Source organism: Borostomias antarcticus (assembly GCF_949987555.1).
Source record: "Borostomias antarcticus genome assembly, chromosome: 12".
NCBI lineage: Eukaryota > Metazoa > Chordata > Actinopteri > Stomiiformes > Stomiidae > Borostomias > Borostomias antarcticus.
In genome coordinates, this window is record NC_140245.1 from 15,617,045 (window position 1) to 15,629,427 (window position 12,383).

General features: G+C 47.2%; 1 protein-coding gene across 1 annotated transcript in view; it reads left to right on the forward strand.

Moving 5' to 3' along the window:
* The window catches only part of LOC311315742 (inositol polyphosphate-4-phosphatase type I A-like), a 64,538-nt gene that overhangs the window by 18,942 nt on the left and 33,213 nt on the right, over positions 1 to 12,383 (forward strand). The window contains exons 2-5 of the mRNA XM_084446445.1: positions 4,457 to 4,562; positions 11,627 to 11,817; positions 12,047 to 12,091; positions 12,240 to 12,358. Of these exons, the coding sequence (XP_084302571.1) occupies positions 11,715 to 11,817; positions 12,047 to 12,091; positions 12,240 to 12,358 (267 nt within the window). The 5' untranslated portion in view covers positions 4,457 to 4,562; positions 11,627 to 11,714. The remainder of the gene's footprint in view (positions 1 to 4,456; positions 4,563 to 11,626; positions 11,818 to 12,046; positions 12,092 to 12,239; positions 12,359 to 12,383) is intronic.

Here is a 12,383-nt window from a genome sequence, read left to right on the forward strand (position 1 = left end):
TTTCCTGTAGAGGGCCTCAGTGTTGTCAGTCCAGTCCAGTTTGTTGTTCAGGTGCACTCCCAAGAACTTGTATGAGTCCACCATCTCAATTTCCTCCCCCTGGATGATAATGGGGATTGGGGGCTCTTGTTCGTCGCCCATATTAGATAAGCGGCTGTGATTGGCCCAGCCAATATCTGGCCGGGTGGAAATCAGTTTGAGTGGGTGGATGTCCAGACTGATCTATGGAGTGAAACAGGAAGTGAGCTCACATGATCGGGATGGCGATGCCAGGGTATTACTTACTTACCTTTCTCTCAGATCCTGTTAGTAGGAAAAAGTGATGTGGCTACAGGGAGTTTAGCTGGTAGGCTGAGCTCAGGAGGCAGAAGTGGAAGCTAATGTAAGCTCAACGGTCCATCTCTGGCGGCCATATTGAGTGAGTCATCCACAGGAAATGACCGGTCCACATTCCCTGTCTGGTGGAGGACAGATCGTGAGGTATATTTGATCACTCGGGCTTACTGTGTTGACTCCACAGCTCGTGTTAGTCATATCCTATCCAAACTTATGTTTAGAATAGCTTACAGTGTTGGCCTATGTTGAGACGGTCCGTTATAGAGATGACGTAGTTGAGAAATCCCTGAATTAAGAAGTGAATTCCTCCCTGAAGCTTGTGTTAGTCATATCCTGTCCAATCTAAAGTTTAGAATAGCTTACACATGTTGAGACGGTCCGTTATAGAGATGACATAGTTCGCGATTCCCTGGATTAAGAAGTGAATTCCTTCCTGAAGTTCCTCATCGCCTGCGAAGCCACTGGCAGGCAAGGGCGGGCCGTCTGGGTGATTGGGCCAGACAAGACAGTCAATTCAATTCAATTCACATACTGTAGGCCACAGAAAACATTGTCGTGAGCAGTCATGGTTAAAATGCTCCAGTTGATTAGCAGTGAACTGTGTGGATCTGAGGGAGCCACTTAGTTTGACTAGCTTGGTCGAGAGACGACAACAGGACAATATGAGGGACTTATTCAAGAACTTCCTGTGTGGGTTTAAGTAAGTGAAGCTAATTGGGGGAAGCTGTACACACATGAACACGCGCACACACACACACACACAGGCATGCGCCTTTCAAAAACCTAGCATGTAGCCTGACGTGGGGTCAGGATGCTAACTGATACCTAAACTCGGTCACTCTGAGGTAGTCTGGAGTCGTCGAGCATCCAGTTAATCGACTAATCGATTAATTGCTAATAAGAATGTACTCGTAAGATTTGGTTATTGGGCTGGGTAGTGGGTATTGAGTCGAGTTTCAAGAACCGATTCGATTCCGATTCACAAGGTTCAGAATCGATTATCACGATTCGATTCAATATCGATTCGGTTAGTGTTACTAAAACCTGTTTTTTTTAGCTGTAACCTTAATTACATGACTGCCAAGTTATGCAACACATCAATACTAGTGCTGGGTATCGATACTGATTTCCAAAAATGAATGAATGAATGAATCATTGAATTAATTAATGAACTATTCATACCTTCATTTTCTTTTCATTCTTCATCAGTATTCATTCATTAAATAAAATATAGATTTTGGGATTCATGAATCGATTCTGAATCATTTGATTCAGAATCGATGAATCGATTTTTAAACCCAGCCCTATTTGGTTACTCGATTAATTGCTTGTTAATGGAACAGAACGTTTTTTTTTTGTTTTTTTTTTAACGAACGAACGTTATCAACAGGATTTAAGGTCTGACTGCACATGAGGGCGCCAGGCCATGTAGTGAAGGCTAATCGGGATGCCGGGAAATTTCAACGACAGCGGAAGACGACACAAAAATGAAGCAAGCAAAGCGCAGTCCGGTACGGGACGTTCTTATCAATTAATCGACTATCGTTTGTTAAGGTTAACGGTTATCAATTAATGAAATTCCTTGAAATGTGCAACCCTAGTGGAGCAGCACGGTGGAGAGCATTGTCCTCTCCTCGCCAGCCGGCCCATGAGTGTGTTTGACTGTGTTCGTTGTTGTTGTTGTCGTTGTTGTTGTTGTTGTATTCAGGAAACCAAGGCTGTTCTTGGAAGCTGACTCATATCTGACTGTTCGTGGTGGGAGTGGAGGCGAGAGCGCCGAGGCGGACAGGTTGCCCTCTGTTCTCTCGCCGTTATGTGATCCAGACTGCTGACCAATCAGGCTCCAGGCTCCGCAGCATCTCTGCGTTAGACTGTGGTATCCAGAGCACTGATTGGCTAAAAGTACTATAGCTTACATAAACATTAATGGCATAGAGTATGTACTAAGTAGTCATAAGTGCTGCTGCAGGAAGAGGTCATGGAGGGTTATTTTGAACTGGGACTCTTTGTTTTTTTTAGGCCTGCAGCGTGTGTGTGTGTGTGTGTGTGTGTGTCTGTGTGTGTGTGTGTGTGTGTGTGTGTGTGTGCGCGCGCGCGCGCCTGCGTGCCTGCGTGGGTGCGTGTGTGTGTGTGTCTGCGTGCGTGGGTGGATGCGTGTGTGTTTGTGCGTGTGTGCGTGCCTGCATGGGTGCATGTGTGTGTGTGTGTGTCTGCGTGTGTGGGTGCATTTGTGTTTGTGCCTGCCTGCGTGGGTGCATGTGTGTGTGTGTCTGTGTGTGCGTGGGTGCATGTGTGTTTGTGCGTGCCTGCGTGGGTGCATGTGTGTGTTGTGTTCTAGTTCAAACATGAGCTGTGTGGGGGGGTGAGACATATATCATATGAAAAGATTACAGCTGCTCGGGCCTTTTGAAGTGCTCCATTCTGAATGATCAGATCTCCTGGTGTCGTTGCGTGCATGTGCACGTGTGTGTGTGTGTGTGTGTGTGTGTGGTGGGAGGTGCTGTGGCTCCAGTCTTGATCAGTGGGCCTATGAGGGTCCAACTGGAGAGCCATCTGGAGAGGCTGCAGACGAGTGCTCTTTAATCACAAACACTGACTCCTTACTACCCCCACGCATGTACAGTACGAACACTGGCATGCACACGCACACACACGCACGTACAGTACGCACACAATCACATTTTAAGCAGACGTTCACACATGCACCTTCAAAAACCACACCCGCACTTTCAAAAACCCAGTTATCACTTTGAGGTGCAGTGTGAGGTTCTTGGCAGAGCCAGAGCATCAGGTGTGCCGGTGTGGTCTGGTGTGGGTGTGGTCTGTTGTGGCCAGCATGTGTTTACACGGCTCAGTGTCTTGGCCGGGGACATGGATGTGGACCAGCTGTGCTCTCTGACACTCTGGGAGCAAAATGGAGGCTTTTGCTACTGTAGGGCCATGTTACGTGTTAGAATACTAGGGCCCTATGATCCAGGTGGGAAACGCGGACGGAAGCGCAAAATTTGTTTCAAGAAATGGAATCGGCTTTAAAACTGAATCTGACTATTGCGGAATTTCCCACAATGTATCTAAAATTGATTAAGAAAATATTATTTCCAGCCTCCAGGTCACAAATGTTATTTTACCCAGGCGTGCGACCCCATGCCCACCGAATCTAGCCAGAGTTTGAAGGAGAGATGTGAAGCTACGGTAGCTAGCTAGCGCTATTTTACTTACTGTGGCTAAATTGGCTAGACTAGCTATATAGCTAGTTATTCTGCACCATGAAGCAGTCACTTTGTGTTGTGTGTGTGTTCTGTGAATATTGATAAGTAGAAGCTGCATGCTAGTAGGCCTATACTGTAACTGTGTAAATGGTAGTCTAGCTAGTCATAGCTAGCTTCTTCTAGCTTCTAGCACGTTAAGCTTTGTACCGAAGCCAACTACAGGTAACCTAACATTAGCTATATTCGTTTTCGCTATTGGTTTGTTTTGAGAGGGGGAGTCCCTTACATGACCTCTGGGGATGAGACGGTATACCGTAAAACCGTGAACCGCGGTATAAAATCTCCACGGTATTAGAACCGTGACATTCCCTGTGTTTACGGTATTACGTTTACGGTATTACACAATAATGCGCTGCTGAAACTTCACATTTCAAGTTGCTTGCAACAGTTTATTTAGTAATTTAATATAAGCTTACTATTAATAAACTGAGCTTAATTACAATAGTGTGTATTTTCCATCATGTGTTGCACTGTAGGGTTGAAATGCCGTATACCATGAAATACCGTAAACCATACCGTGTAACTAGATACCGTACCGTAATGAAAAAATCCATACCGTCTCATCCCTAGTCACCTCACAACTTGGCTGTCACTTTGAGAAACATGTCGATGACGCCATCTGAGATCACCGACTTTAATCCTGAACGCAATTTGGATAAAAATAAAAGGGATTTCACGGGGCCCTAGAATACCATTGTCTGATGATTGCAGCCAGTGGCAACCGGATTTGTCAACAGGGCATCCTCCTGAAACCGCCGCTTTCTGTCGTCACCCGAGTTTGCTACCACCGCCCCCACCCGTTGTGTGACACGGTGCTCCTCGCTGACATCTGGTCCCCTTCCTCTCCCCAGATTGTGAGGCGGCGGCGGCGGCGGTCCCACCCTGCTCTCCGGGTCCCGTCTCCCCAGGCTCCGGACCGGCTGGCCTGTCCTCCCGCACTGACCTCCGACCCCCGCGGTGAGTATGCCCGAACTGACCTCAGCTCTGTTTGCAGATTCACTTCATCTCTTTAACGCTAGAAGTAATTAGCCTGTGGTTCATGTATATGGGATTGTTAGCAACCCAAGATAAACCTATATTAGCTGATGTAGCTCTGTAGTAGTGTAGTAGCATCTCTGTCATGTCTGAATATCAGGCAGAAACCGGACAGGAACGTTGAGCGGTGATTGGTAGGCTAGGGAGTCTGGAGGGCAGCTCACAGTTTGTGTAACGTCATCCCTTCAACTACCTGTGTGGCACGATAAGGTCCTTACACACCTAGTGCCTTTTATTCACACGATTAATCAGCAAATAAGAGAATTAACGCCCATGAATGAAGACGTACACATCAAATGCGAAGTTTCGCGGAGCGAAAAAGCGGAAGAAATGTAATCGAAACAGTTTCAATTTTTGCGTTTATTCGCCAGCGACAAAATCAGTTTGACCAATGATATCGCTCATTGTATACAACATCATATTGTATACAGTATAACATATATAATTATAAAATTATGAAAACTACGACGCTCGGATATTGGTCCTCTGCCTACATGTGAAGGGCTCTATCACTAACAATGCCTCAAACTGTGTTGGAGCCATAATGTGGTTTTGTTTGTTTTATGTAATCCATCTAAAGCACTATATACAGTAGGCTACATTCAACCCGAGCATTAGAACTAACGTTAGCGAGAAGCAGATGTGAATGAGAAGCACAAAGAGTCTTGGCAATGGCAATTGAGGGTGACTGGCATGCTCGAGTTGGAATTGTAATTTTCTGAATGGAATATTGGAACCAGCAGCACAAATACAGGTATATGTATGTCATTTGGGGAACGTTTTAGGGCTTAGGTCTACCAATACGTAGGCTGCTACTTTCAAAAGCAGGTCAGAAAGCATACAACTCAACATTTCAAACTTGCTTCAATCACTGAATTCAACCGGCCTACAGTATATGTGTCAATGTAACAGGCCATAATTGTTATATTAATCGGGCAATAAAAAAATATTGATTAATCGCTAGATTAGTCATTAGAAAAATAGTGGTCAGATGCAGCCTTATTCCCCATTTAGACGGATTGAAACAAGCAGTTTTAGTATTTACCCAGAGTACTAGAGACCAGGACTTACTGATGGCACGCGACAGCACAGAGAGGAAGTGTGTTTATACAAGCTCAGGGCTTTAAAAAGACTCAAGGAGACAAGAAGAGAGCAAGACACAGACTCAGACAAAGACAGACGGACAGACAGGCTAATGGTGACATGTATACTAACTGGTTATGCGCACTGTAGAATCACTTCATAAAGTAGCCACAGGCCTCATCCAGGAACGGCTTCTAAAACTGTCCCCCCTCAGATCTGACCAACCATCTGGCCTATCAGATCTGATCAGAGAGTTTCCCACCAACCCCCCCCCCGCCCCCCCCCTCCTGTCTTGTTCTGTGAGTCTGTGATGCCTGGTCCATCAGAGCACTGCAGCCTTGGCGGTCAGTCAGCAGTAGAACTTGGGTTTTGGCCTTTTAAGGGCAAAGAGGACTCTCACTGTTCTCCTTCACCCTGCCCTCCTCTGGACACGCAGACAGAAACACGGTGTAAAGAAGCAGCACATCCTGATTTCCCTGAACGGCTTGAACAATGGCCGCCTCTGTGCGTTGAATACCTGCTAGAGGAACCATGCCAGGGATTGTAAACAAGACGTGGTATTTTAAGGTTGAGGACAAAGCGAAGAGTCCGTCGTGTCTAGCCGACTCCTGTGATGGACCCTAAATAAGATTAGCGGTCCGTGAGTGGTTTCTGATGCATGCTGGGAGTCGGAGTGTATTTGATGATTTGGATGGGTTTCTCTCAGGTTCATGATGTTTTTACGTAATATGTCTGCATGGACTGTTCACATCAAGCACTCTGTCCCTCAGTCACACACACACACACACACACAATTTAAGTTTTCAGTCTCCGTTTACGGATAGAGGAAGCGGCGTCTCCTCCATATGTACATATGGCAACTGACAATTATTGAATAGTCTGAATGTATGAAGTTGCAGCTGCTCGTCAGGTGTTTTGCGCTGGTTTGAAAGCGAGCCTCAGTACGTTGGCCAGAAACATAGTAAGAACGAGTTTTCCAAGCATCGCTCGCATCATCTACATTAACGTTGGCAGTTGCTATGGGGTGTGTGCAGTTAGATGTTAATTAAACAGTTTAGGTTTAGATAAAACTGGATAAGGTAAAACTGCCAAACAACCTTTGTGTGCAGTGCCTGAGAGCAGCCTGGTTCGAGCCTGCTTCACACACACACACACACACACTCTCTGACCATTCCTTCATGCTGTGAGAACTGTGACCTACGTGTTCCACTTGAAGCTGTCAGAAACACAGAAGGGATTAGCCTGGTTGTGAAAGCTCCCCCACTCGTGTCCCAGTTCATGTGACTCACAAACCTACAGGGTCCCGTCTCCCGCACTATATTTGGATCTTACTAACATGGCTGGTGTTTTCATGGCCACTTCAAGGGCTGGTTGTGGATGTTAACTTGAATCAGCCTAGAATACACACTTCTACCCAAGAGGTAGAAGCCCAGCAGAGAGCCCAGGTCTGATCTCTGATGCTGCGCTTCTACGGCAGGAGACTGGATGAAAGAAGTGACAGGCCTAAAAAAATAATAATAATGAAAAAAAACGACAGAAGAGAAAGAAGAGATGAGGAAGGAGAGAATGGAAAGAAACGATGGGAGGACAAGAGGGGGGGGTGCAGATCTAGGCTAGATGGTTCTGACATCTAGTTACAAAAAATCTCTACGGTTCGCACGTGGTCCGCGGATAGGTTTATAAAAAATAATAAAACAAAAAAGGATGTAGGCGACGTGGTCACGTAGGGCGCATGTTCAATCCACACTAGTCAGGCGCTGCCAGCGGTAGACATGGCTAGCGGAGGAGCTGAAGAGCTTGAAAAACCTCCTGCTCAACAACCGCTCATCACCACGGCATTTAAGCAGCCCTTAGCTAAAGAATCCGACCGGGCTAAAGCTATTACAAAAGGTATTATTGGGGTGTTTATAGCTGCAGACATGAGGCCATATTCCGTTGTGCAAAACAATCCTCTGTTGCGCTCACAGACGGGTGGACCTCCAGGGCAACAGAAAGCTACGTGACTAGTGTGGATTGAACATGCGCACTACGTGATCAGTTGCTGGTTAGCTATGAGAGGCAGGATCCTAGCCGACCGTTGCATCCCCCCCGACCCGCAACAGAGGGTTATCAGCTGGGCTGGGACTCCCCCTCTCATTGCTAACCAGCAACTGAGCCAATTGAGCTAAAGGTGGTTAGCTAGCTCGATCGTAAATGACTCAAACTGAATAATTATGACACCGATAAGCACACCGATGCCAATAGTTAGCTTGATATAACAAAGACATCTGACCAGTCCAGAACAGTGAGTTAAGCCTACGGTTTTACCGAACCAGTCCCAAGGTTACTGCGTGACCAAAAAATACTGCGGTTACCGTAATACCGCGGTTACTGTTACATGCTTATTGGTTTGTTTATTAACATTATATATATATATATCGATCCCATCCCTTTATGTATATGTATATACTTTATATCTTATATTTAGATAGATAATGTTTAGTTTCTCTTCTATTTCTTACTTCTCTGTTTTGCTTAGCGTCAAGGAGCTGAAGGAAGACCACGTCACTACTCGCTGTACCTGTATGATGTAGTACTGAAAGTAGACCAGGGTCTTTTCCAGACCTCTTCCCTGTGTGAGACTGAAAGTAGACCAGGGTCTTTTCCAGACCTCTTCCCTGTGTGAGACTGAAAGTAGACCAGGGTCTTTTCCAGACCTCTTCCCTGTGTGAGACTGAAAGTAGACCAGGGTATTTTTCAGACCTCTTCCCTGTGTGAGACAAATGTTTAGTTTCTCTTCTATTTCTTACTTCTCTGTTTTGCTTAGCGTCAAGGAGCTGAAGGAAGACCACGTCACTACTCGCTGTACCTGTATGATGTAGTACTGAAAGTAGACCAGGGTCTTTTCCAGACCTCTGTCTGTGTGAGACTGAAAGTAGACCAGGGTCTTTTCCAGACCTCTGTCTGTGTGAGACTGAAAGTAGACCAGGGTCTTTTCCAGACCTCTTCCCTGTGTGAGACTGAAAGTAGACCAGGGTATTTTTCAGACCTCTTCCCTGTGTGAGACTGAAAGTAGACCAGGGTCTTTTTCAGACCTCTTCCCTGTGTGAGACTGAAAGTAGACCAGGGTCTTTTTCAGACCTCTTCCCTGTGTGAGACTGAAAGTAGACCAGGGTCTATTTGAGCGCCTCCATTAGCCTGGGCCTGCAGCCGGGGTGCAAGTGGGCTAATTGCCGGTTCTCTATGTGGGGCGGAGAGGCCTCCTCAGTGGGCCGCCACACCAGACAGACTGCATGAGGGAGCACACATCCCCTGGAGGAGGAGGAGGAGGAGGAGGAGGTGGAGGAGGAGGTGGAGGGAGAGGAGGATAGAGTGTAGAACGAGGGGGTGGAAGGAGTGATAGGAGGACAGGAGGAGGGAGGAGAGGGTGGGGAGAAGGAGGGAGAGAAGGAGGAGCAGGAGAAGTAGGAGCGGAGATGTGAGAAGGATTTAGCGATGGGGTGCTAAAATGAGGGCCCTGCGTTCCCTAGCTCAGCCCCTCCCTGTGTCTGGGTGTCCCTCAGCGTCTGGGAGACATGTCTGTCGTGTCCATGGCGGTTTAGGAGGAGGCGGGGCCTAGTGATGACGATCCCGTCGGACCATGACGTCTAGTGTTCAGGACGCTGTCTACCATGACGTCTAGTGTTCAGGACGCTGTCTACCATGACGTGTAGTGTTCAGGACGCTGTCTACCATGACGTCTAGTGTTCAGGACGCTGTCTACCATGACGTCTAGTGTTCAGGACGCTGTCTACCATGACGTGTAGTGTTCAGGACGCTGTCTACCATGACGTCTAGTGTTCAGGACGCTTCGTCCAAACCACAGGGAGAAAGACACACTCGCAAAACGAATGAATAATTCAGCAGGAATTACAGACACACACACACACACACTTCCTCTGTCTCTTCCCCTCTCTCTCTCACACACTCTCTCTTTCTATCTCTCTCTCTCTCTCCTTCTCACACACACACGCAGCCAGGCAGAAAAAAAGCTAATTTGTCACAAGCAACAGAGAGCACATGAGCAGCAGGGGAGGCAGCTGCTCTCTCCTCCCTCCCTCCATCCCTCCATCCATCCCTCCATCCATCCATCCCTCCATCCCTCCCTCCCTCCCTCCCTCCCTCCCTCCCTCCCTCCCTCCCTCCCTCCCTCCCTCCCTCCATTCATCCCTCCCTCCCTACATCCATCCATCCATTCATCCCTCCCTCCCTCCCTCCCTCCCTCCATCCATCCCTCCATCCCTCGCTGTCTCTCTCGCTGTCTCACTCGCTGTCTCGCTCGCTGTCAAAGAATTTACTTTAAAATACTGCTTTTGGTTTATAAAGCAGTGAATGGTTTAGGGCCAAAATATATTTCTGATCTGCTGCTACGTTATGAACCATCCAGACCTCTCAGGTCGTCTGGCACAGGCCTGCTTTCTGTCCCCAGAGTTAAAACAAAACATGGAGAAGCAGCGTTCAGTTTTTATGCTCCACATATCTGGAACAAACTTCCAGAAAACTGCAGGTCTGCTGCAACTCTCAATTCTTTTAAATCAAGACTGAAGACTTTTCTTTTTGCCGCTGCTTTTTATTAAGTCAAATAATTATTTATTCATACAGGTACACTGCACTTTTATTAACTTTTATTCCTGTATTTTATTTTTCCTGCATTTTGTTTTAAATGTTCTGCAAAGTACAAGAGAATGTTAGTAGAACGACTTAAGGGAGGAAGAGAAAGAAGGAAATGTATGTTGGAAATGGAGAAGTTGGATTTTTGGTAAAAGGTGTGCCTAGTGAAACAACAGTAGGCCACTGACAGCTGATGTGGTATGTTGCTCAGAAAGAATGTTTGAGGCACTGGTGAAATGGCAGCGAGCAACTATACAGAAGGACATTGTACATAAGTGAGTGGAGAGAGAGAAGGGTTCAGTAAGTGATAAAGAAAAGTGTCTTTTTGTGCATTTCGTTTTATTTGACCTTTAATGTGTTGCACTTTGTCTTGATGCTTTTAATGTCTCATGTAAAGCACTTTGAATTGCCTTGTTGCTACAATGTGCTCTACAAATAAACTTGTTTTGCCTGGCCTCCCTCCCTCTCTCTCCCTCTCTCTCTCCTTCCCACTCTCTCTCCCTCTCTCTCTCCCTCTCTCTCTCTCTCCCTCTCTCTCTCCCTCTCTATCTCTCTCCATCCCTGTCTCTTTCTCTCTCCCTCCCTCTCACTCCCTCCCTCTCTCCCTCCCGCTTTCTCCCTCCCTCTTTCTCTCTCCCTCCCTCTCTCTCACTCATGCCGTCTCATATAGTTTTCTCTCCATCTCTGTCTGAATGTGGACCAGAGGCTCCTTGGGGACAGCTGCCACCTCCGTAGCCTGCAGAGAGAGGGAGAGAGGGAGAGAGAATAGGCAAGATGGAGGCGGCCATAGATGTAGAATGTTGTGCAGTCAGAGTATTAAAGCTGTTTACATGAACAGTAGGCCTACAGTCAGAGTATTAAAGTTGTTTACATGAACAGTAGGCCTACAGTCAGAGTACTAAAGCTGTTTACATGAACAGTAGACCTACAGTCAGAGTACTAAAGCTGTCTGCATGAACAGTAGGCGTACAGTCAGAGTACTAAAGCTGTTAACATGAACAGTAGGCCTACAGTCAGAGTACTAAAGCTGTTTACATGAACAGTAGGCCTACAGTCAGAGTACTAAAGCTGTTTACATGAACAGTAGGCCTACAGTCAAAGTATTAAAGCTATTTACATGAACAGTAGGCCTACAGTCAGAGTACTAAAGCTGTTTACATGAACAGTAGGCCTACAGACAGAGTACTAAAGCTGTTTACATGAACAGTAGGCCTACAGACAGAGTAATAAAGCCGTTTCTTCCCTGCTCTTCTCTTCCTGTCTCATTCTTTTAGTCTGGAGAGGAAGACTGAGAGGGGCCTGTGGAGTGATACACACACACACACACAGCCTGTGAGGGTCCTCGCGTCCTCCGGGGCCAGGATGGCGGGGAGGGAGCGTTGCTCCCGGCAACAGCGGCCGTGGTCGGTTTACCGGGCCAACACCTTCGACCTCTCCTCCGAGATGATGGGCCTGGCGCTCGCAGGTGAGGGCGCGCTCAAGCTCCGGCCCCCACCGCCACAAACACGCAGTGGCGCGCTACGGTCCTGACCTGCGTGTGTTCACGCTGCTGGAAATAATCTGACCATTACTGGTCATGTATAAGTGGTTGTGGTTACATGGTAATCATATTTGTGATTTTTGTGTGTGTGTGTGTGTGTGTGTGTGTGTGTGTGTGTATGTGTGTGTGTGTGTGTGTGTGTTGTACTGTATAGGGAACAGCCAGGACCCTGACGAGCCAGTTCTGGAGTTCAGTGTGGGTGAGTATCAGATGCAGGGAATCATTCGTTTTATGTTTATCAGAGCATAGTGTGTGTGTGTGGGGGGGGGGGCATGCTTGTTTGCGTACATGCGCTTATTTATGTGTGTGTGTGTGTGGCATGTGCTCGTGTGTGTGTTCGTCGCTAGCCTGCACTGACCTGGTGACCCCGTCGTTGGACCGGAAGCCCAACACCTTCGTAGCGGTGAGCTGCACCACGCCACCTCAGGCCTTCTGGACCAAACACGCCCAGACAGAGATCATAGAGGTACCCTGGACAGCACCCTGGAGCA